The 23,591-nt window shown below is 49.9% G+C and overlaps 12 protein-coding genes across 12 annotated transcripts; 8 read left to right on the top strand and 4 right to left on the bottom strand.

Moving 5' to 3' along the window:
- Positions 1-443: 443 nt before the first annotated feature.
- dmaW (tryptophan dimethylallyltransferase fgaPT2) lies at positions 444-1,960 on the bottom strand (the record flags this gene model as incomplete). Its single annotated transcript, XM_056719326.1, has 3 exons — positions 444-547; positions 616-737; positions 804-1,960. The coding sequence occupies 3 exons, from the start codon at positions 1,958-1,960 to the stop codon at positions 444-446; spliced, it is 1,383 nt and encodes a 460-aa protein (XP_056583461.1).
- A 416-nt stretch (positions 1,961-2,376) lies between these two features.
- N7517_001597 (FAD-dependent oxidoreductase) lies at positions 2,377-4,340 on the top strand (the record flags this gene model as incomplete). The annotated part of the gene is made up of 3 exons (XM_056719327.1): positions 2,377-2,656; positions 2,728-3,254; positions 3,333-4,340. 3 exons carry the CDS (start codon positions 2,377-2,379, stop codon positions 4,338-4,340), a joined length of 1,815 nt encoding a protein of 604 aa, XP_056583462.1.
- Positions 4,341-4,537: 197 nt separating this feature from the next.
- fgaMT (4-dimethylallyltryptophan methyltransferase easF) lies at positions 4,538-5,607 on the top strand (the record flags this gene model as incomplete). The annotated part of the gene is made up of 2 exons (XM_056719328.1): positions 4,538-4,794; positions 4,860-5,607. 2 exons carry the CDS (start codon positions 4,538-4,540, stop codon positions 5,605-5,607), a joined length of 1,005 nt encoding a protein of 334 aa, XP_056583463.1.
- A 180-nt stretch (positions 5,608-5,787) lies between these two features.
- Positions 5,788-6,830, top strand: N7517_001599 (SDR family NAD(P)-dependent oxidoreductase; the record flags this gene model as incomplete). The annotated part of the gene is made up of 3 exons (XM_056719329.1): positions 5,788-6,373; positions 6,435-6,617; positions 6,748-6,830. The coding sequence occupies 3 exons, from the start codon at positions 5,788-5,790 to the stop codon at positions 6,828-6,830; spliced, it is 852 nt and encodes a 283-aa protein (XP_056583464.1).
- A 472-nt stretch (positions 6,831-7,302) lies between these two features.
- Positions 7,303-8,763, top strand: fgaCat (catalase easC; the record flags this gene model as incomplete). The annotated part of the gene is made up of 2 exons (XM_056719330.1): positions 7,303-7,476; positions 7,540-8,763. The coding sequence occupies 2 exons, from the start codon at positions 7,303-7,305 to the stop codon at positions 8,761-8,763; spliced, it is 1,398 nt and encodes a 465-aa protein (XP_056583465.1).
- A 481-nt stretch (positions 8,764-9,244) lies between these two features.
- Positions 9,245-10,743, bottom strand: N7517_001601 (proline dehydrogenase family protein; the record flags this gene model as incomplete). The annotated part of the gene is made up of 2 exons (XM_056719331.1): positions 9,245-10,103; positions 10,160-10,743. 2 exons carry the CDS (start codon positions 10,741-10,743, stop codon positions 9,245-9,247), a joined length of 1,443 nt encoding a protein of 480 aa, XP_056583466.1.
- Positions 10,744-12,163: 1,420 nt separating this feature from the next.
- On the top strand, positions 12,164-14,104 carry N7517_001602 (uncharacterized protein; the record flags this gene model as incomplete). Its single annotated transcript, XM_056719332.1, has 6 exons — positions 12,164-12,374; positions 12,427-12,579; positions 12,633-12,645; positions 12,709-12,818; positions 12,877-13,679; positions 13,742-14,104. The coding sequence occupies 6 exons, from the start codon at positions 12,164-12,166 to the stop codon at positions 14,102-14,104; spliced, it is 1,653 nt and encodes a 550-aa protein (XP_056583467.1).
- Positions 14,105-14,729: 625 nt separating this feature from the next.
- Positions 14,730-16,577, top strand: prnC (delta-1-pyrroline-5-carboxylate dehydrogenase prnC; the record flags this gene model as incomplete). Its single annotated transcript, XM_056719333.1, has 3 exons — positions 14,730-14,858; positions 14,920-15,027; positions 15,087-16,577. The coding sequence occupies 3 exons, from the start codon at positions 14,730-14,732 to the stop codon at positions 16,575-16,577; spliced, it is 1,728 nt and encodes a 575-aa protein (XP_056583468.1).
- Positions 16,578-16,810: 233 nt separating this feature from the next.
- On the bottom strand, positions 16,811-17,924 carry N7517_001604 (sugar phosphate isomerase/epimerase family protein; the record flags this gene model as incomplete). The annotated part of the gene is made up of 2 exons (XM_056719334.1): positions 16,811-17,464; positions 17,535-17,924. The coding sequence occupies 2 exons, from the start codon at positions 17,922-17,924 to the stop codon at positions 16,811-16,813; spliced, it is 1,044 nt and encodes a 347-aa protein (XP_056583469.1).
- Positions 17,925-18,520: 596 nt separating this feature from the next.
- On the top strand, positions 18,521-20,059 carry N7517_001605 (6-phosphogluconate dehydrogenase, decarboxylating; the record flags this gene model as incomplete). The annotated part of the gene is made up of 1 exon (XM_056719335.1): positions 18,521-20,059. The coding sequence occupies one exon, from the start codon at positions 18,521-18,523 to the stop codon at positions 20,057-20,059; it is 1,539 nt and encodes a 512-aa protein (XP_056583470.1).
- A 305-nt stretch (positions 20,060-20,364) lies between these two features.
- Positions 20,365-21,531, top strand: N7517_001606 (S-methyl-5-thioadenosine phosphorylase; the record flags this gene model as incomplete). Its single annotated transcript, XM_056719336.1, has 3 exons — positions 20,365-20,479; positions 20,561-21,070; positions 21,137-21,531. 3 exons carry the CDS (start codon positions 20,365-20,367, stop codon positions 21,529-21,531), a joined length of 1,020 nt encoding a protein of 339 aa, XP_056583471.1.
- Positions 21,532-22,537: 1,006 nt separating this feature from the next.
- Positions 22,538-23,527, bottom strand: N7517_001607 (Short-chain dehydrogenase/reductase SDR; the record flags this gene model as incomplete). Its single annotated transcript, XM_056719337.1, has 5 exons — positions 22,538-22,612; positions 22,668-22,767; positions 22,829-22,879; positions 22,948-23,431; positions 23,485-23,527. The coding sequence occupies 5 exons, from the start codon at positions 23,525-23,527 to the stop codon at positions 22,538-22,540; spliced, it is 753 nt and encodes a 250-aa protein (XP_056583472.1).
- Positions 23,528-23,591: the final 64 nt, after the last annotated feature.

Consider the following 23,591-nt stretch of genomic DNA (forward strand, 5'->3'; position numbering starts at 1 on the left):
TTACGGGCTGGCTAAAAGATATAGTAGTAACGAGGGAAAATAAGAACGAAATAGGAATTTCTAAGGGTAGTAACTATTTCAAGTATACTGCCTATTTATGCGCCTTACCTTAATTCATATAACTAACTTACTATATATAAAATCTAAGCTCCCTATTTAATGAGGGCTCGGGTATTATTGCCCTATCTCTATCATGATAACTTTAACCTACTAGTAATTAACACGACCTAGGGACCTAGTGACCACTTATTCCGATTCAACATAGAGACCGAAAAATTAAATTAAATACGTGATTCTTCTTGTGCCTTCCGCTTCAATATCCTTCCAAGTGAGGTGCAAAGAACGTTTCCCCCAAAGATTCCAGTGTAATGAGAAATGTGTAGAATACTTGATTTCAGGGCCTGCATGCCCACCACAATACTTACTCCGTTTCAATCACCAAATTATGTCACCGGCTGGCTCTTTTTCAAAGGCATCTCGAAGGAGACAGGGTGGTCGCGACACATGTCCTTAGAGAGCGGCCTAGAGATTGGGACACTGAAGTCCGCTAGAAGAAGAAAGAAATAAGAGTTAAACGAAAGTATCATGGGACCATTTGGAAAAGAGGAAACATACACATCGGCCAATCTCCGGTTTCAAAGCTCTGGAGATAGACGCTCAGATAGGGGGACCCTTTTCGGTAAGAGAAGGAAATGTAGGCGTGGAGATAGTTGACAGTGTCATGATTCAAGTGAGGGCTGGAGATATGTCAGATAAAGCTTGTGGTCATAATATGGCGTTCGGTGTAAGATTAGCCAACTTACTAGTATGCACGCAGACTATCCCTGTATGTCTGCGCCATGCGGGTGTAGCCGTGGCGCTCGAAGAAAGTGACTAGCCCATCGGTCACTTGACTGTCGTTCATGCCGAAGGTCGTGAAATATATTTGGGGTTCTGGCATTGGGTCATCGTGGTGTAGTGTATAGTTCGCCATCAGAGGAAGCTGCTCATTTGGGACGCTTCCCAGCTTCAGAAAGGGCTCCGGGTATCCACGCAGACCCGCAGGGAGCTGGATTAGGTCCCAGAGCTCACGAATCATTTCCATCCCAGTGATTGTGGCTATATCATTGCGTCGCCCCCCCAGAGTCCACAGATCCTCCATTGCGTCCAGGGAGACGTTCATCTCCAGGAGGTATATTTTGATGCGAGACTTGCGTGCATCACAGAGATCGCAGGAGAGAAGCCGTGGAGTGGCAGTGCTGCTCGGCCCGCGAGAATAGACGTAATCTTCTAGTTCTTGGAGAGGAGTGGCTAGTGTAGGATACTGGCGACAGATGCGTTGAACAGAATCGAACATTAACGTTTGGATCGATTTCCCGGTGGCCAGAGACTTGAGGACAGGATAGATGTAAACCTTCAGCATAAAGACGCCACCCTTCAAATCTAAAGCAAGTTTGTTTTGGGTCTGAATATGGCCTGCGACCAACTTGTTCTCCAGCAGATAGGCTGCATCCTGATCGTTGACAGTGAGGTCATTCTTGAGATGTCTGAAGAACTCCAAATCAATGCCCTCCTGCAATGGAATGAGTCTGTCGAGCGCATCCCATATGGCATGGGTGTTGAATGGGTCCTTCAGCGAGCCAGTGGCACTATTGATGGGCTCATATGTGTATCGCACCATGGAGTGAGAGCAGTTTAAACTCAGCTCAAACGGTGTACCATATCGAGTCAAGACACTGAGCCATCGGTCGTTCATACGCGTCGGGTAGACACCCAGAAAGGGAATGATGTGTTTCAGATATACTCCAAGGATTTTATACTGGGAGTGGGTGTCATAACCAGCAACGTTAAGCATTTCCGCGAACATGGGCGCCACACTGTGCCACCATAGGATTTGATCATGGTGGTCAATGTCACTCAACTCAGTTATTGTCTTGTAGACGCTAAGGCGAGAGCAACTAAGAGTTTCGATAGAGCCCATGGTGCTTGTTGTTTGAATGTGATTAAAAAAGATAATATGATGGTTAAATACCTTATCCAGAGCCCATAATCAAGGGATAAGGCTCGTGAGTGCGCTTTCAACAACGCCAATCATGGTCTATGGTCTTGAATTCTCGATTTAGGAATACCGTAGTTACCGTTCATCGGATTATGTGAAGTGGCTCTGCCAACGAATCACACCTTCCAAGTAAGGGGTTTGGTTTCAGGTATGTCCAAAGCTTGTGACTGTGCCTCGCTATTGCATATGTAAGCTATCAGAAACGACTTTGATCCGATATCATATTTATACGGCCCTCAGGTAGCTGACTGGCACGCAGAAGACTGTTCCCAAGATTGTATTTGTATTTGTTTACTCCGTACATTTTTTCCAATTGGATACTTGCACCATAAGCTGAAATGATGTTACACTTGTTGGCTTCTGCGGGACTGGGAATTGTTCTCAGCTGGTGGTTGGTATACACGCAGGTAGAATCTTGGTCCCAATGTCGTTGTCAACCATCGGAATCATGTTGGCCGTCGGGACAAGAGTGGAACGTGTTGAATGAGTCGATGGATTTTAATCTTATTCCGCTAAACCCCATTGGATCTGTCTGTTACGAGCCGAATCTGAATCACCACGCCTGCGAGGAAGTCATGCACCTTTCGAAAGACAGTGGATGGAGGGCGGCCCAACCCGGTACGTCTTGGGCCTGACAATACATTGGCAAATCGTTTTCCACGCTTCAGCTAAACCGATCAACTATACAGGTGCATTACAGGATTGGATATGGGAGGCTGGCTCGTCCGATGCAGAGGCATGTCCATTAGGGTCCCAAATGGCGAACCACACCACGTGCCATCAAGGGCGCATTCCTCTCTATTCGGCGATGGTAAATTCAGCCAAGCACGTCCAAGAAGCGGTTTTGTTTGCCAATCAGCACAACCTTCGCCTCACAATTCGTAACACGGGCCATGATTTGAATGGACGGTCTAGCTCTGCCAACTCGCTGCAGATCAACACTCATAGTCTGCAAGACATCAAATTCCATGAGGACTTTCAGCTACACAATTCCCGTAAATCCCTCGGGCCAGCGGTGAGTATTGGGGCCGGTGTGATGATGGGAGACCTCTATGCTAGAGCAGCTGCCAAGGGCTATATTCCGGTTGGTGGCGACTGCCCCACAGTGGGAGCCGCAGGCGGGTTTCTCCAGGGAGGAGGAATCTCGGACTTTCTGAGTCTCCACCATGGACTGGCAGTGGATAACGTTCTCGAATTTGAAGTTGTGACAGCGAGTGTAAGTTAACCCCCACCGCCTCGGCTCAAGCCGTCAAAGACCCCATCCTAGGACCAGCATTCCTGACCTTCACGGCAGGGTGAGCTTGTTCTGGCCAATTCCATACAAAACCCGGATCTATTTTGGGCACTGCGAGGAGGTGGTGGTGGCACATTTGGAGTCGTTACTCGAGCCACCGTGCGGGTCTTCACTGATGTCCCTGGCGTGGTTGCCGAACTCGGTTTTCAGGCAACCCATTCTCATGGAGATTGGTCTCAAGCACTGGCGTTGTTTTTCACCATCTTGCAGTCGCTAAACCGTGAGAATATTGGTGGACAGCTGGTCATTGCCGTGCTACCTAAGCAAACCATCCAGGCAAGCCTCAGGATGTTCTTTCTCAACCGAACCGAAACTTTGAGTGTCGATCAGCGCATGCAGCCATTTGTCGACGAATTGAACCGCATAGAGAGAAAGGTGACGTACAAGTCAACGGAGTTCTCCACGCTCAGCAGTAACTATCGACAAGTCCCTGACGTTCACACCGACAATGATTACAGTGTACTCGGGTCCACAGTTGTGATTTCGAATCAATTGTTTAACTCTTCCGAGGGACCCTCTCACGTGGCACGGGCTCTGGCGAGACTACCCTTATCTTCAGGTGATCTGATGTTCACCAGTAACCTTGGAGGGCGGACTATGGAAAATGGGAATCTCGTTGACACATCCATGCATCCGGCATGGAGGGCTTCGGCGCAGCTGATCAACTTTGTGCGACCAGTCGATCCATCAAAGGGACGAGCGGCTGCATTTGATACCCTGACCAACGTTCACATGCCCTTACTTTACGCGATTGATCCAGGATTCCGGCTGTCATATCGAAATGTGGGAGACCCAGGCGAGAAAGACTTCCAGCAGGTCTACTGGGGAAGAAACTACGCCCGCCTCTTACAAGTCAAGCACATTTGGGATCGGCATGGACTGATGTTCAGCAAACTAGGGGTGGGCAGCGAGGAATGGGACTCGGAGGGCATGTGCAGGGTCCACCCGGCGCTTATTCGTTGGGCTGCAGATAGGCTCCGCAAATTAGCTTATGTGGTGCATATCTGATATAAAGGCAGCTGATGTGGAGCCGAACAACTAGGAAATATAGCCCGTGGTATCTGACCGCCACCTGGCCAGATGGGCACCTCCAGCAGTTACATAAGCTCGAGGGATCAAATAGTTAAGTCTCGTCCAACAACAATCATCATTAAAATCCATGGTATCCGGTGAATGAAAGAAAGTGAAAGATGACGTTTGTTAAAATGCGTATTCTTGACATTCGTCGTAGCAAATTTGAGGAATCCATTCCCGATCAAGTCACAGCTGGGCTGTCAGAGACGTGCAAAACCCTCCCAGCTCTTCTTTTCTACAGTGGTGAGGGAATCCGACACTGGGTTAGACATTCTACCGCTCCGGACTTTTACCCACGACATGAAGAACTGCGCATACTCCGTGCTCGAGCGGCGGAGATGGCCGCATCGATTGCCGACAACAGTGTAGTGGTTGATCTCGGAAGTGCGTAAGTACAAAGCCTAGCCCAATTACCATGCAGTGCGTCAATTGATAGCTAAAACTGCAAATCAGGAGCCTGGACAAAGTTCTGCCTTTGCTGGAAGCGTTAGAGGCCGCGAAGAAAAGCGTCACCTACTACGCACTGGACCTGAACTTTTCGGAGCTCCAGTCTACCCTAGAGGCTCTGCCGATGGAACGTTTTGAGTCGGTGAAATTTGGTGCACTACATGGAACATTCGATGACGGGGTGCAGTGGTTGAAAGATACCCCAGGCGTGCAGGACTTACCGCACTGTCTCCTATTATTCGGGCTGACGGTGGGCAACTTTTCGCGGCCTAACGCCGCCAAATTCCTGCAAGACATCGCATTGGGAGCATTGGCCTCCAGTCCGGCTGACAGCTCCATTCTCCTAAGTCTGGACAGTTGCAAATTACCAACGAAAGTGCTGCGTGCCTATACCGCCGACGGTGTGGTCCCCTTTGCGCTGGCATCTCTCACGTATGGAAACAAGCTGTTTGCCTCAGCTGGGGAGGACGGTCCAGTCTTCCATGTCGATGACTGGCATTTTCTCAGCGAATGGAACTATGTTCTGGGGCGACATGAGGCGTGTCTCATCCCCAAGGGCCAGGATATAAGGCTGGGCTCCCCCCTAAACAACATTGTCGAAAAGCACGAGAAGATCAGGTTTGGGTGCAGCTACAAGTACGACGCGAATGAACGAAAAGACCTGTTTGGATTAGCTGGATTGGATAACGTGGCCGAGTGGTCGTTTGAAGGGTGTGATGTTTCGTTTTACCAACTCAGACTAAGTCCCAATTGAGATATGTGACCCTTGCTTATCTTGTAATGCTCCCTGGATATGATGTATAGAGATACGACAATACAATATGGTGCGGTGTAGTAGAGTTGCTGCATTTGATGACAACTGTATGGATTTAAAGACCCCCGCTGAACCACTCCATCCTACACCATTTCGTGGTACCCAATATTCTTCCAAACAATGGCATCGGTTACTTCCAAGATTTTCGCCATCACGGGCGGTGCATCCGGAATCGGCGCTGCGACGTGCCGTCTGCTTGCTCAGCGAGGAGCGGAAGCAATCTGCGTTGGAGACCTTTCGTCTGAAATGATGGCAGAGCTGAAGACATCCATACAAGCCACGTACCCTCTTACAGATATTCATTGTACTGTTCTTGACGTTTCATCCTACTCTGCGGTGAATGAGTGGATTGACAGCATAATGACCCAGTTTGGGCGACTGGATGGGGCCGCCAACATCGCCGGAATGGCTCAAGGGGCCGGAACCCGCGGCTGCCCGACCATCCTGGAAGAAGACGAGACACAATGGAAGCAAATTTTCCAGGTGAACCTGGATGGAGTTTTCTACGCAACTAAAGCCGAGGTGAGGGCTATGAAGTCGATATCGCGGGATCGCAGCATCGTCAATGTTGCCAGTATCGCGTCGATGGCACACATGCCAGATGTCTTTGCCTATGGGACATCCAAAGGGGCTTGTGCTTATTTCACGACCTGTGTAGCACAGGACGTGATTCCCTTTGGAATCCGGGTGAACACTGTCTCTCCTGGTGAGCTTTTGGTCTCGTTTTAAGAATACGTTTGAAGCATTATGTTAATTTCTCTGATTAGGAATTACAAGGACACCAATGCTACCCAAATTTGCGCCCACAAAAACTTCGGATGAGGTGGAAGAGGCCTACATAAAAGAAGGGTTCTCGATAATTGAACCGGATGATGTTGCCCGAACTATCATCTGGCTATTGAGCGAAGACTCCCGTCCGGTGTTTGGAGCTAACATTAATATTGGAGCTAGTATGCCTTGATATTTCACATTCTTTGTTACTTTTAATGCTCCATCACATTTCTGTGAGTGGAGTTAGGTACCAAGCATTACACGGTGTGTAAGATGTGCAAATACTCAGATTCAGACTGATTACTCAAGATGCAATGCAAATCTATGCATTGAAGAAGGGAACGCTCAAGGGAGTATGCTCTCTGGGATACGGGTCGATTCAGCAGTCGTAATGCAGCTTCATACCCCCTTGGCATACGAAGCGAACAGGGACAGCAACCCAAGGAGTCAACCAAGAGAGGTGTAGGAGTGTGTATTGTCAATCTGTAAACTATCTACTACTTGTAACCTCCGAAGCACTAGTTGCACCAGCTGTTTACATAAATTATCCGCTTGCATAAATGAGAGGAAAGGTGCAGGCGCATCGTAGTGGAGGACTACGTCCCCCACTACAGCATATATCTTGAACGGGCATAATAGACGGTGAGGGCTGAAGATACAATCTTCGGCCGTGTGTGCCGGTCAATGCTATGTACAGTAAGGGATTGAAAAGACACCTGCAAGGAGATATTCATCTTCAATTACCAAAAGGGGTTGGTAGATCATTGTTGCTTATAAATGACATATACAATGAGAATTTAGCCCTTAGCCTACTACAAATTTCCATCAACATAATCCACTCCAACTCTTTCTATCAAACGAAAGATGTCTCCAAACGATGCAAAGAAATGCCCCGTCATGGGACACGCACCCTCATCAAAGTCCAGCGTTGGACCCAAGGATATTTACACTTTGGAGGCATTGTCCCATTTCAATCGAGAAAAGATCCCCGAGCGAGTCGTCCATGCCCTGGGAGCCGGGGCTTACGGAGAGTTTGAGGTAGGTTGATTCTGTTACTCAAGATCTTAAACCGAATTTAATTACATTTCTAACATTGAACAGGTGACACACGACATCTCCGACATCTGCAACATTGACATGCTCCTTGGGGTCGGCAAAAAGACACCACTGGTGACACGCTTTTCCACAACTGGTCTGGAGCGGGGCTCTTCAGATGGGGTACAAGATCTTAAGGGCATGGCCACTAAATTTTTCACCAAGGATGGGGACTGGGATTGGGTTTTTCTCAATTTCCCGTTCTTCTTCATCCGTGATCCCGCCAAGTTTCCCGATATGATTCATTCGCAACGAAGGGACCCCCAAACCAACCGACTAAGCCCTAACCTGTTCTGGGACTTTGTGACGAATAATCACGAATCGATCCATATGACGCTGCTGCAATACAGTGACTTTGGCCGGATGTTCACCTGGCGCACGCTGAGCAGTTATGCAGGACATGCATTCAAATGGACCATGCCCGATGGTTCGTTCAAGTATGTCCATTTCTTTCTGGCTTCGGACCGTGGGCCCAACTTCACAGATGGTGCCGGCGTACCCATGGATCGTAGCGATCCTGATTTCGGAAGCAAAGACCTCTTTGAAGCGATCGAGCGTGGTGATTATCCAACCTGGACAGCCAATGTGCAGGTCGTGGATCCGAAAGACGCGCACCGTCTAGGGTTCAATATTCTTGACGTCACCAAGCACTGGAACCTGGGCACGTATCCCCAGGGCCTGGAGAAGATTCCCTCGCGACCTTTTGGCAGGCTCACTCTGAACCGCAACGTGAAGAACTATTTCACGGAGGTCGAGCAGCTGGCCTTCTCACCATCGCACATGGTTCCGGGCGTCGAGGCTTCCGAAGATCCGATCCTACAGGCGCGCATGTTTGCGTACCCCGATGCGCAACGGTATCGTCTAGGGACTATCCCATCAACTCCACCGACTCGCACGCCATCGGCCCTAAAGTCGGAGGCCGGGCTGGGCCCGGAGTTCGCCGAATGGGTCGCGCAGGTATCTTCGGACGAATGGTCTAGCTCTCATGCGGATGATTATAAGTTTGCGCGAGAGTATTACGAGATCCTTCCGGACTTTCGGAGTCAAGATTTCCAGGATCGAATGGTAGAGAGGATTGTTTCCTCGGTGGCGCAGACCAGCGAAGAAATTCGAAACAAGGTGTATCGCACCTTTGCCCTCGTTTCCTCCGAGTTAGCCACCCGGGTGAAGGAGGGGGTTGAGAAAGGTGATGAAACTAGTAAGGTACAAGGTATCCAGTCGAGGTTGTAGCTGCAATAGTATAGTTGGCCACGAAGATATATTCTTCAAGCCTAAGAGCCCAGTGATAAAACAAATGTTAGAATTTCGGATCCTATTAATACTCAATTTAGCATTAGCTTGGCAGATAGCATCTATAGTGCTTGTACATTCCTAGACGGAGCGAATAGAGTTGAAACTGCAGCCGGCATATATATATATGGCTAGAATAGCTCTGGTCTGATTTCTTAATCTTACTCCTATTGTGACTGAAAAATAATCTAAGAATACCATCATTTCATTTTAAAATATTCATTTCATTGATCATCATTTGAATGGACTTCCAAAGTTCTCATAAAGCAATAGCAACGCCATGAAGGATGCACCCATATTCGCAAATAAAAATGCGGCAAAAGCAAAATGCGGCAAAACAGCCCGTGGGCTGCTAAGTAAAGACAAAACGATCTAGATAGCCTCCGAAAATCGAAAAGGAAAATCAGGGAAGACTCGAATATCACTTGGTGCTGCGGAAAGCATTGGCACAGCGACGCTTCAACTCAGCGAACATTGCGATCTGAGAGTCCTTGGTACGGCCAACAGCCTCAGTGTTCTCGACGGCACGACGAAGCAGGAAGCCCATGCATTCCTGAACCGAGCCCCAGGTCAACAGCTTGAAGACGTTGGGGGCATCCATGGGGGTAACGCCGACACTGTTCTCGGCACTCTCGAATCCTTGAAGCAATTCACAGCTAACTTCGTCGGCCATGCCTTGGAGCTGAGCATAGCTAACGTCGACACCGTAGTCCTCGCCACGGGTAGCCTGCTGCATGCGCAAAGCATGAGCCTTGCGAACGGACTCACGGCTGTGAGTAGCAATGATGATATTCAGGGGCGGGAGTTCAGTCGGGGTGTCCTTTGAGGGAGCCTTGAGCATGGAGTTGTACTTGCGAGTGAGGAGGGCCTCGACGACTTCATCGTAGCACTTGTCAGTCTCCTCCTTCTCGGCCCAGATGAGGTGGCGGGGTTCAGTCTTCATGTAGGCACCACGGACAAGCTTGACGCCAAGTGTGTATCCCTCAGCGCGAGCAGTCTCAAGGTGACCGGCCAGAGTGGCAGGGGTAGAGCGCAGGTAGGCTTGGTAAGTTCCGTAGAAGATGGCACGGCCAGGGGTCTGCGAGTTGCAGTATTTCTGATACTTCATGATCCAGGCCTCAATGCCGGGCTGCACGGCTTGCTCTTCGGCATCGACCAGCAGGCGGACGCCACGGGAGATGGCAAGATCGCAGACCTTCAGGATAGAGTTGTCCATGATCTCTGTGGGCATGGTCTGCGACTGCAACAAGCGAAGAGCGTCGTTACCCATTCCAGTGAATCTGAGAAGTTCAGTTAGTGACTGTTTCAAACTGAGAACAAAGGTCATCACACATACTTCAAAGCGACAAAGTCGCCGGGTTGAGCCATGTCAACTGTCTGCAGTGTGCCATCCATCCACATCTGAATCTCAGCCAGAGCAGCCTTCTCGTCGTATACGGCATCGGAGTTCTCGCCAACGAGGACCTCTCGGGCATATCCCAGGAGTACACCACGGCATCCGAGTCCTTTGATTTGGTTGATCGAATTCTGCACCTCGAGTTTGTTCTCGCCAGCGTTAAATTGTTTATAGATGGTGTGCTTGACAAGCATGTTCAGCAATGGGTTTTTGGAGACATCCCAGAACGAATTGCGTGGATGAGCCAGCAAAGACAGGGTGTAGATGCATGGCTTGAGTAGTAGAGATGATGACGAAACAGATAGAACCAGCAAGGAGCGTAGAACAGATGACAACGGCAGCTTAGCCAGGGGCGCTGTCAGTGCCTTGCGGGGTAGTGCAGGCGGGGCTTTTGTTTGTGATTGCCATACGTTGGCGGCTGAAACTGAGGCGACTGAGGATCGAGAGTTGCTGGTGCCGCTCACCAGTCTAGTGGTTTGTGCGGCGGCCTTGAGGGGCGCACGCACGGAAGGTGCACCTTTCATAGGTGCGGTTAGACGTAGTAATGTGAGATGATTATTGGATGAGGGAAGGCAAGGATGTAGATTTAAAGTGAGTCGAAAGTGAAAGACTTAGACTTAGAAATGGTTGAAGAAACAGAAGAGCCACGGTTGAAGGCGACCTTTTAGATATGGCGATCTGTTGGTGGAACTTATTGGGTAAGAGCCGGTGGCAACCGCAAGGTACACCGGTACGGTCAGCAGTCCCATCTTGACGGGCCGGCCTGGTCTGACATTTTTCTATGTATCTATGGATGGCATTGCTATTATTCATGCTTGAAATGCTTCTTTGAACTATACCAGACATTAAGATATAAAATTATAACGCCACGATGATTTACGATCGGTTCAAGGCTAGGGAGATCAAAGTGTCCGAGCGAGAATGACGCTTTGATATTCGCCTCTCACTTGCAATCTGCAGCCAACAGTAGGTTCGCAAATTCAACATGCCGAACGGTTACGGGCCGGTTTGATATTGGGACATGGCCCACTGATAAGCGATAAGCAGAAGTGACCGGGCCGGTGTTCCAGAAGTTTTTTTGTACTCGTGACTTGCTGGTTATTTTCGGCTTAGTGCTTCCCAGAATGTTCTAGTAAGCTGTTTCAATTCAGGGATGCATTCCAAGACTTTATCTCTGATTTTATATTTAGAGTCCCAAGTCCGCCTGTTTTACCCCGGATTCTTCCCCATACTCATACCACGTGATCTCTGTGGCAACCTTGGAAGCGGGTGGCAAATGTTTAAAGTCAATTTATTCTGCCCAATCGCAGACCACCACTTTACCTTTAAAGAAAGTCTTGGGGCTAAACAGAACGCTAAAAGCTGCCCAGGTGGGAACATTTATCGCGACGCAATGTGTCAATGATAAGATAAGAACATGTGACATTGACGGGAGAATCCTGCCCGAACATGTATGAAATAAAACCAGATAAGGCAGGTCACCCACACCAAGCTAGAACTAAAAGGTAATGTGGGCGCCGATCATCTCCAGAAACTCACTCGTCCCCACAATGGCGCATTCTTCTAGATCTCTTTCGGGCATTGGGCTTACCGTTTCATAGTGCTTGATGGATACATGCGCTTAAAATCGCCGATTGACGGAGAAAACTCATTTCCAGACCTTGACTAAATCCCCCTAGGCTCAAAAAAGTATCGTTCTAGAGGGGAGCTTTCTCCCATTGGAGCACACTATCATGGCGTTTACTATGTCTCATCTGTAAAGATAACGCGTTGGGGGCTATATTGGTTCGTCGTATACATAATAAGAATTGTGTCTTTCCCCGGATATTACAAGTTGATCTAGGCTTCTCCGCTGCCTAGAATTTTCAGTCTTATTGCTATTCTTCTTATCTCTCCCGAGTCGTGTTGTAGATTGGCCAAACCTCCTATTCCCCTTCGCACATCATGGAAGACTCTAAGAGTCTCGAGGCGGAGGTCCGTCCCATCTCTCCGTACGATGACCCGAAAACATTGCAGGGAGAGATCACAGGCGGTCACAACTCAAAGACTCAGCGAGGTTTGAGCTCGCGTCATGTTCAATTTTTGGCTCTGGGTGGTTGTATCGGCACAGGTCTTTTTGTCGGCAGTGGTGCTGCGCTGTCGACGGTTGGTCCTGGTAAGAACCTGCGTGCGAAACATAAGCTTGATATGGGGCTAATAGGTGATAGCTCCTTTGCTCATGGGTTATATTGTGATGTCAAGTATTGTTTACTTTATCATGAACATGCTTGCTGAAATGACTACCTATCTCCCTGTTCAGGGTGTTTCTGTGCCTTATTTGATCACTCGGTTTACGGAGCCCAGTCTTGGATTTGCGGTTGGTATGTCGAACCCACCTCTCAAGATTTAAACCTAATGCTGATTCAAATACTAGGATACAATTACTGGTAATTACTTCCTTTAAGCTCCGACCTTGGAAATCTGTCAAACTAATAGATGTCACTATCTAGGTATTCATTTTCAATGTTGCTAGCATCAGAAGTCACTGCATCCGGCCTTGTCATTGAGTATTGGCAGTCACCAGTCAGCGTGGGTGTATGGATCGCAATTATTCTCATTGGTGAGTACTTAGTGTCCCACCAGCCCAATATTTATGATATCTAACGAAATCACTCTAGTCATTCTCCTTCTTAATATTGTCGCGGTCTCTTGGTACGGTGAAGCGGAATTCTGGTTTGCATCACTTAAGATCCTCGCCATCCTCGGTTTGATCATCCTCGGAGTGATACTTTTCTTTGGCGGTGGTCCTAATCATGACCGTCTTGGTTTCCGGTACTGGCAAACGCCAGGTGCATTCGTGGAACCATACTTGGTCCCGAACATCAACACAGGCCGATTTCTGGCATTCTGGACCGCTATGATCAAGTCCGGGTTTTCCTTCATTTTCTCCCCCGAACTGATCACCACTGCTGCCGGTGAGGCTGCCTCGCCACGCCGCAACATCCCCAAGGCGGCGAATCGGTTTATCTACCGTTTGTTCGCATTTTATATCCTGGGAAGTCTGGTCATTGGCGTGACAGTGGCATATAACGATAAAAATTTGCTGCAGGGAGTTGCCAGCGGTGGGTCAGGTGCTGGAGCTTCTCCATTCGTTGTCGGCATCCAAAACGCTGGTATTTCCGGACTGAACCACGTTATCAATGCTGCCATCCTTATCTCTGCCTTTTCCTCGGGTAATTCTTGGGTCTTTGCTGGGTCTCGAACTCTTTACTCGCTCGCGGGTGAGGGCCAGGCTCCCAAGATTTTCCTTCGCTGCAACAAAAACGGTGTTCCGTACTACGCTGTACTCGTCACTTGGGCGATTGGTCTGCTCTCGTTCCTGAACCTGTCTTCCTCGGGTTCAACCGTGTTTTATTGGTTTACCAACATCACCACAATCGGAGGTTTCATCTCTTGGGTCGTTGTGGGAGTGGCATATCTAGTACGTTGGGTTGCTTTCTTTCTGTTCGTTTCATAGATAACTTGCTAACAGTATATCTTCAGCGTTTCCGCAGTGCTTTGGATTTCCACGGCCTGCTCAAGTCGCGGCCTTTCATTACTCCCTTCCAGCCGTATGGAGCTTACTACGCTATTGTCTTTGTGTCACTACTGGCTATTACCAACGGCTATACGATATTCTTCCCGGGCTCATTTACCGCCTCCGATTTCCTTGTTTCCTACATTGTCTTCGTGATCTTCTTCTTGCTGTACTTCGGCCATAAGTTGTATTACAAGACACCATGGATGATCAAGGTGTCGGAGGTTGACATTTTCAGCGGCAAGGACGAGATCGACCGACTTGAAGAAGAGGAGATCAAACCGCAGCCACGTAACTGGCTTGAGCGAGTGTGGTGGTGGATTGCATAGACACTGTTTGTCTACTGTTACATTCGGAACGTCCCTATCTAGATGGTGCTTTTACCGTACATATGATACCAGGTGCTAGAGATATAGATATTAGAGATAGATATGAGAACACCAATCAAGAGAATTATAGATGTTGTTTTTCCGTTGACTTTGTATATTATATAGTCTCCCTAGGCCATAAATAGATACTTTGGCTTTTGCTACGGTCGAGTTCTAATGTATACATCTAGCGCCGATCCGTTGATCTCTTCTCCATTTTTCCAAATCTAACGCAAGTTAATCGCCGCTATCAAGATTATCTGGATCTGCGGGGGAATATTGTTTATTATCTTTTGACTAATAAGAACTTCTATGAAGGACCAGGGCCCGGTGAACAAACGGAATTCTCTTGACAAAGCCGATATAGACGCCGGCCCGGTGGGATCCACCCGGGATACCTACCGGCAGCCTCTGATTGGCTGTTCTAGCCAATCCCAGGCCCGCCCGCCTTACCAGGGTAGCTATGAGCTTCTGACCGGTAGTAGCCGGCCCTTTTCATCATAGTCTCTTCCCCGCGTCTACTTCTTCTCTCCAAATCTTCTCTTTGCAAGTTTGGAAGAGTTAATTCATCGTTCAAACTATTATCATGATGTCCTCCATTCTGCGCACTCGCGCGCCCATTTCGCGCCTCGCGTGCCGAATTCCGAGCTCCGGTACACGCTCCATGGGCACTTATGCCACTTTCAAGGTGCCCACGATTAACAATGAACCTAACGTGAGCTCGTCATTGAAAATTCAGATTGTTTGATCATGCCGGCTAATTTTGAATCTTAAAGAAACACTATACTCCTGGCTCTCCAGACCGCAAGGGTCTCGAGGAGGCTTTGGCAAACTACAAGCAACAAGCCCCGTTGAACGTGCCTCTGGTTGTTGCGGGCAAGGAGGTAAGAATCAGCAAGAAATATTATATTTACTGGACAATTTCTGACATTCAATCACACAGCTCAAGGGATATGAAACCTTCACACAGTCTAACCCCGCAACCCACGCTCCTGTGGCAACTTACTCCAACGCATCCAAGGCCGATGTTCAGTCCGCCATTGATTCGGCTCTCGCCGCCCGCAAGTCCTGGGCCGATACTCCTTTCGCCGAGCGTGCTAGCATTTTCCTCAAGGCCGCTGATCTTATTGCGACCAAGTACCGCTACGATATTATGGCCTTGACCATGCACGGACAGGGCAAGAACGCCTGGCAAGCCGAGATTGATTCCGCCGCTGAGCTCTGTGACTTCTTCCGTTTCGGTGTGAAGTACGCCGAGGAGCTTTACGCACAGCAGCCTGCTCACAACGCTACCGGCGTGTGGAACCGTCTTGAGTACCGCCCTCTTGAGGGTTTCGTGTACGCGATTAGCCCCTTCAACTTCACCGCAATCGGTGGTAACTTGGCTGGTGCACCCGCTCTGATGGGTAACGTCGTGATCTGGAAGCCCTCGCCCTCCGCGATTGCCTCCAACTGGCTCGTGCACCAGATCCTCCTTGAGGCCGGTCTTCCCAAGGATGTCATCCAGTTCGTTCCTGGTGACGCCGCAGAGGTGACCAGCACCGTCCTGGAAAGCCGCGACTTCGCCGCTCTTCACTTCACCGGAAGCACTGATGTCTTCCGCATGCTGTACGGTAAGATCTCACAGGGCGTGGCGGACGGTAAATACCGCAGCTACCCTCGCATTGTGGGTGAGACCGGAGGCAAGAACTTCCACTTGGTACACAAGTCCGCAGATGTCCGCAACGCCGCAGTCCAGACCGTGCGCGGTGCTTTCGAGTTCCAGGGCCAGAAGTGCAGCGCCACCTCCCGTGCCTACATTGCCTCTTCGATCGCCGAGGACTTCGCCCAGCAGGTCGTCGCTGAGGTGCAGAAGCTTAAGATTGGCGAGCCATCCGACTTCACCAACTTCTGCGGTCCCGTCATCCACGAGGCCTCATTCAACAAGCTGTCCGGTGTCATCGATGAGGCCAAGAATGACCCCGAGCTTGAGCTGCTCGTCGGTGGAACCTACGATTCTTCCAAGGGATGGTACATCCAGCCTACCGTATACCGCACCTCCAACCCTGACCATCCTCTCCTTTCGCGCGAGCTTTTTGGTCCCGTTCTGGTCATCCACTCCTACAACGACGCCACCGATGCCGACTTCACCAAGATCTGTGAGAAAATCGATAGCACCAGCACCTACGCTCTGACCGGCTCTATCTTTGCCCAGGACCGTGCCGCTGTCCAGGTCGCTGATGAGGCTCTCCGAAACGCCGCTGGCAACTTCTATATCAACTGCAAGAGCACCGGTGCCGTTGTTGGCCAGCAGCCCTTCGGTGGTGCACGTGCTAGTGGTACCAACGACAAGGCCGGAAGTGCCAACCTGATGTCCCGTTTCGTCAGCTTGCGCTCCATTAAGGAGGAGTATGTTCCCACATACACCGTTGCCTACCCCAGCAATGCCAACTAATGGATAACTGTTCGCTATCCATGACATTCAAGTTGATATCGCATGCTTTATGATCTCATTGGCGTCAATCCTGCATCTCACCCCGGCGTTTTCCTAAATTGTGTCTCCGAATTTCCGAGGAATCCTCAAAATGTGTTTTTATTTCAAGTCTAAAAGACAATATACCAAATGTATCAAGAAAAATTATTTCAAAACTCATATATCATTATAAACATTTCACAGACAATTTGTTCTCAATCCGTCGCACAATTCTTCAAAAACTTCTGCATACTATCCATAGCCTTCGCTGCAAAAGGCCCCATCTCATACTTCTTCCCAGTCCCCTGTGGTCCACTATCAAAGATCTCCATCGAGAACCAACCCCGGAACCCCGTTTTGAGCACCGCCCTCGCAACGTCCTCAATAGGCAAATACCCGCCATCATACGGCATAGGCCTATAATCATGACTCCATCGACCCCTAGCCCTCAGCCCACTAATAGTCTTATCCTCCAACGGCGGTGACACCTTATACGCATCCGAGATCTGAAGCAGATAGATCTTATCACCGGGCACAGATTTCGCAAGCTCATCCATACTCGCCTCAAACCGCTTCCGAAGCTCAGACTGCGAGACCGACTCAATTAGACCTGACTCCGTAGTCGGGTCACCCCATTCACTACCCGCAGTCTGGAATGTATCCAAACACAACCCGCAATTCGGACGATCCACAGCTTTCACTATATCCCAGACTTCCTTCCACCCAGGCGCATGGGTTGACCAACACCAGTTCTCGTAGGCGAGGCGATAGTTGCGTTTTGCGAGGAGGTCGGATAAAAGGCGCAAGTCGGCGATGATGGCCTCGCGTTCCTTGTTGATTATGTGTTCCGGCGTGTCCGTTGCTCCGACCTGGATATATTATTAGCTTATCGCTCTCGGGAATTTTCCGGTGTTTATCATATATATATAGTTGTCATACCTGCAACAAATTCGTACCCACGACATTCATAATCTCCATCCAGCCTGTCGCTCTAGCAAATGCCTCCTCGCGATCCACGGAGCCCTTGACCCAGCCTTCGAAGTTCGCGAATGGCTGTAACATCATGATTTTCAAGTTGTGTTCTTCGCATAGTTTGCGGATCTCCACGGCCACGGGCATGATTGCGGTATAGTTGTCCGGCGCGATTGCGCTACCGGTGATCTGCGCGCCATAGTCTAGGATATCTGGAAAGGAGAGCTCAATTGCGCTGAAGCCCGCTTCGCTGATTGCTTGGAGTCGGAGCGGGAGTGTGTCGGTTGGACAGCAGCCGATTGAGCAGGAAGCGTATGAGAGGGGAACCTTTTGAAGGCTGGAGTAGGGGATTGACATTGTTCGTCTTTTCTCCTTTTGGAAACTTGAGGTCAAGCAAAGTGCTTATTGTGTTTCCTTATGTTTCGTGATGGGTCGTTGATGTCGGTAAAAACACACAATCCACTGGACGTATGGGGGGAGAGCTCCTATGAAAGGTTGCCATGCTTGGTACCATTGAGTATATATTTGCCTCACCTGTTGCTGTTTTGCCCATTCCTTCTTCATTCTGTGTCCATCGTGATGTAAGTGCTCTTGGTTAGGGCTTGTGTCGTCAGCAATGCATCATGTCAGCCCATATCGAGCTTGGCCACAATTTGAGTCTTTCATAGGCTCTACAACAATGAACTTTGCCTCAACTTGCCTCACTTGCCTCTTCTGCCCAGAAATGCTATCTACGCAAGAGGATACACACCCAGTTGACAGGCTCGTGGCGTGTCTGATTGCATATTGACAATGCCCCGGATCATAGATCCGATTGCCACAAGCATCTCGTTCAAGAAGAAGGAGAGTCGTCCCAAACACCTTCATGCAAATATCTCCCGCATATTTTGCTCTCGAACTTCGAATCGGGACCTCTGAATGAGTTAGTCTTACCGAGTCAACACCAACCCACAATGCCGCCCCCCATCAAAAGCATCGGTGTCGTCGGAGCCGGAAACATGGGCTCTATGATGACCCTCCGATTCGCTGAGCTCGGCCTCCTAGTCTCAGTCTGGGATATAGAAAGAAAGAACGTCGATGAAGTGGTGAATTACGCAAGAGACAATAAGAGCATCACAGGCCGAGTCCAGGGATTTTATGACATCAACCAATTTGCCAAGAGCCTAGAAGGCAAGTCCGACCGGAAGCTATTCATGTTCTCCATCACGCACGGCGAGCCCGCAGATGAAGTACTTCGCATGCTCAAACCCGACCTGAAAGAGGGCGATATCATCCTCGACGGCGGAAACGAGAACTACCGGAACACCGAACGGCGCCAGAAAGAGTGTGCTGCCATCGGTGTCAGCTGGATTGGAATGGGCGTTTCGGGTGGGTATCAGTCTGCACGACGGGGACCCAGTCTCTCGCCTGGCGGAGATGCCAAAGCCATTGAGCGTGTTATGCCATTCTTAGAGTCGTATGCAGCCCAGGATCCCAAATCTGGGACTCCGTGTGTGAAGCGCATGGGCCCCGGTGGATCTGGTCACTACATCAAGATGGTTCATAATGGCATCGAGGGTGGAATGCTCTCTGTTCTTGCTGAAACATGGCAATACATGCATGAGGGACTTGAAATGGACCATGGCAAAATCGGAGATGTCTTCGATAAATGGAACGAGTCTGGCGAGCTGCGAGGCAACTTCCTAATTAACATCGGTGCCAACATTTTACACACGCGGAGAACACCTAAAGGTGATCGCAAAGGCGAGGGAGCCAGCCGGGATGATGGATACGTGCTCGATGATGTGCTTGACAAGGTGGTTCAAGACGACGATAACACCGAAGGCACTCCATACTGGTGTCTCATGGAGTCTGCCGCCCGGCATGTCTCTTGTCCGACATTAGCGGCTGCCCATTACATGCGAGTCTCGAGTGGAAACCGCATAGAGCGAGCGCGCGCTGCGAAAAAGCTGGAGATGCCCATCCCGAAACCGATCGAGGGAACCCGGGACCACAAAACGATCATCGAGAATCTACGACAAGCTGTGTACTGTTCCTTCCTGGCGTCATTCTGCCAGGGCTTGGAGCTGATTTCCCGGGCCTCGATAGACGAAGGCTGGAATGTCAACTTGGGTGACTGTCTGCAGATCTGGCGAGCGGGATGTATCATTAAATCAGATCATATCGCCGATTTACTGCAGCCGCCGCTTGCCGTCCAGAACGAGCTGACCAACACCAAGTTTGTGGATGCGGTTGCGCATGAGTTGCGCCAGAACTTCCACAGTCTCAAGCAGATTGTCATGGAGGGGACCAAGTTTGATCAATATATTCCGGCTCTCTCAGCTACTCTGGAATATCTGAAGTATGAGGGTGGATTGGGACTGCCGACCAAGTTCATGGAAGCCCAGATGGACTACTTCGGTGCACACAACTATAACAAGCCTGGTCTTCCAGGTGAGGATCCAGGACCAGTACACAAGGGTCCTCATCATTATGAGTGGTTGCCGGCTTAGATTAGCCGGAGTGCATTACTCCAGAGTCCAGAGTCCAGACTCTGTATCATTTGTCACCTCAAATTGTATTTAGTAACCAAAATTGTACATCCGACTGCACGACAAAGAATCTTTTAGATTCCCTTCACGAATGGTCAACTACGACGATAGACATGTAGAGGTGGATGTAGAAGTGGTTTAAAGTTTTATAGATTGCCCAAAAAGGCAGGTGGCGGCCTCAGGAACTCGCAGCACGTGGGTCATTAGACAACCAATCGGAGGAGCGCAGGCTGGCCGCAGCCTCAGAGATTTGAAGATGGCGCAAGATGCGCTGGATTTTAGGCTTACGTTCATTCTCCTCTATATCTAAACCATTTCGTCGAATTGAGTCCACAAAACAACTCGCTCGCAGAATGGCTTCTCTCCCTACCACATACGACGGTACGTGTCCCTTCTGCCTCTCACATCACTACCCCTCACACCCCCACTTCGATAAAAAGCTGACGATAGTGAATCTAACAGGCCCCGTCCCAATCGCTGTCATCGGCGGCACCGGTCTGCGCGAGTTGCCCGGCTTCACCCAGGTAGCTTTGCTGAACGTCACAACCCCATGGGGCGCCCCTTCCTCGCCCATCACTATCCTGCACCACGAGTGTAAGCACAACAACAAGGTTGTCGCCGTCGCCTTTTTGAGCCGCCACGGCTTGCACCACCAGATCGCTCCTCATGAGGTTCCCGCTCGCGCCAACATCGCCGCACTGCGCTCCATCGGTGTCCGCAGCGTGATTGCTTTCTCTGCCGTCGGCAGTCTGCAGGAGGATATCAAGCCCCGTGACTTTGTCATCCCCGACCAGGTCATTGACCGCACCAAGGGCGTGCGCCCGTGGACTTTCTTCGAGGGCGGCATTGTCGCTCATGTCCCCTTCGGTGACCCCTTCGATGAGGGTATCGCCAAGGTAGTACGCGAGTGCGGACACAGCCTTGAGGGTGATGGTGTCGTCCTGCACGACCGTGGTACTCTGATCTGCATGGGTATGTGAAGCTATACTTCATTCCCCATCACAAAATATCGCTAACCATGTCTTTTGCACGACCCAGAGGGCCCCCAGTTCTCCAGTCGCGCCGAGAGCAAGATGTACCGCTCATGGGGCGGCAGTGTTATCAACATGTCTGCCCTCCCTGAGGCCAAGCTTGCCCGCGAGGCCGAGATCGCTTACCAGATGATCTGCATGTCTACGGACTACGACTGCTGGCACGAGGGCACTGCCGACGTGACCGTCGAGATGGTCATGGGCAACATGAAATCCAACGCCGAGAACGCTCGCCGTTTCGTGACTGCTGTACTTGATGCCCTGGCTAGCGATAAGCACGCCGAGCTGATCCAGGCTAAGCACCTGGCTGGTGGTATCAAGTTCGGTATCAGCACCCCGCAGCCTAACTGGAAGCCCGAGGCCAAGGAGAAGCTGGACTGGCTTTTCCCTGGCTACTGGTAGATCTAGTGGCTTTGGGATTGAGGCACATACTGTTTTCGCTTGACACTTGACGTGTATCTGATGATAGCGTATATGCATTATAGTTATGGAATACCTACATGATAGGCATGATTGATATGTGAATCTGGAATGATATGACTGCACGTTTAGTTCATTTATCAGAAGTCCTGGTTCTAGTTTGCACAGTGAACGGTGCAGAAAAGAAGGCATCCTAGGTGGTAGTCCGGAACTCGACGTGTGCACTCGAACACCCGAGCGTCTACCTGCAGAGTACAAACTTTTACTAACCAGGGTCTATCATATTCAAATCAGGCGACTCCCTAGGCCAAAGTAAGCCAAGGTAGGCGCTCAACTCCCGCTATATCAAAGATCCTTTGCCGATAGTAGTGTTAGTAAGAAGCCGCTTTGTCCCCTGAACGATCATCTCCGGTTGTGATTGGGGATTCTGCTTCTGAAGCTTTTACCTTTCGCGTCAGAATGTTCAGAACGACCGGATATAATCGCTGGGGAGGATACAGCGCCTTCTCACCAACACCATTATCAACAAAAGATCTCTGATATAGCAGGCGTACAACGCCTGCCTTGACCTAGAAATTCGCCTAATTTTAATATGGTAGAACCAGCGTGTTTCTAATTGAAAAGATATACCGCGAAAACGGGACTCTAATTCTAGAATTAAAGCAACCAAGCCCTTGGAGAAAGCATGGAATGAATTGCCTCAGCAGCAAACCTCTTTATATTGACAAGATTATTGCATAGGAGGGTTAAAAGAGTGTTCGAAAAAAAGGGAGTTTTAAGAGAGGTCAGTAGCAAAAGGACTATACTAGTTAGGACTAAATCAGTACTAGCGTCAAATGGCTCACTCATTCTTGGGAGCGACTCCATATATATGACAGAGATAGACACAGCAAGACAGAATACATGTTATATCAATCCTGCAGCTTAATCAATGGCGTGCGACTGGGGATTTTAGATAGAAGCGAGGCTGTCGCGGGACTCGCGGCCTCTACCACGGGATCTCCGTGCCTTCAATCGCGTTGAAAAACTTGCCCGAGTTCGTCTCCCGAGTCGCATTATTAATCTGACGAGTCAGTCTTTATCTTTCATCCTTCAAGATAGGGAAGGGCATCACGTACCAGGCCCAGAATGGCATCGATACTCTGGCGCTGGGAATTGGGGGCTTGGGGAAGGCCCATCCCGCGAGCGGTCTTGTTGCCGCTCTCCGTTTGCACGAGGCTGTTAGATGGTCAGCTGCTGTCCAAAATCTTCCATCGGAATAGTGTCTCAGGTTAATTACCCGGGATGCACGGCAAATGCGACGAAGCCCTTGTTGGCGCTGTGGATGGCACTGCATGTCCGCCGGAGTTAGCCGATTTCTTTCCCAGCCAGGGTAGCCTAAAGCTGACAGCATCTTACGTAGTAATCCAGTTCAAACCCGCTTTGGCAATTCCATACGCCGGGGCGATGTGAGCCCTATGAAGCTCAAGTCGGCCAATCGAACCTGCTGCACTGGTGACAGACACCCATTTGGGGGCCTGGGACTTCTCCAGTAAAGGTTTGACGGCCTGATACAGGGCCAGGGGACCGAGAGCATTTACGGTAAATACGTCGGTCACGATCTCGGAGCTCACCACGTCCAAGGGGATGATGCCCTTCTCACCGGCTCCGCCGGCATTGGCCACTACCACATCGATGTGGTCGATGTCCGTGAGATCCTTGATGGCCGCTGCCGGGTCAGCCGGGTTTCTGCTTTCAATCTTTACTATCTGCAGACGTGAGCCATCAGCCTTGGGCAAGGCCTCGAGCTCCTTAGCGTAGTCTGCGGCTGTGTCACGGAGACTAGCAATAACGGTGTGCTTAGGCCGGAGCAGGAAGGTTTCTACCAACGTCCGTCCGATTCCTATCTTCCGTCAGCTCGAGCCCAATAAGGCTTTAGGCAGAACTTCCCTCGACTAGCGCCGGTAACGAGAACCACGGTGTTTTCGGAGATAGTCATGGCGGGAAGATGGATAATAGAATGATTCAAGTAGGACTTGTATCTGGCAGCGTTGCAGTTGTTT

This window comes from Penicillium concentricum (genome assembly GCF_028827145.1).
Source record: "Penicillium concentricum strain IBT 3081 chromosome Unknown utg000001l_segment0_segment0, whole genome shotgun sequence".
Lineage (NCBI taxonomy): Eukaryota > Fungi > Ascomycota > Eurotiomycetes > Eurotiales > Aspergillaceae > Penicillium > Penicillium concentricum.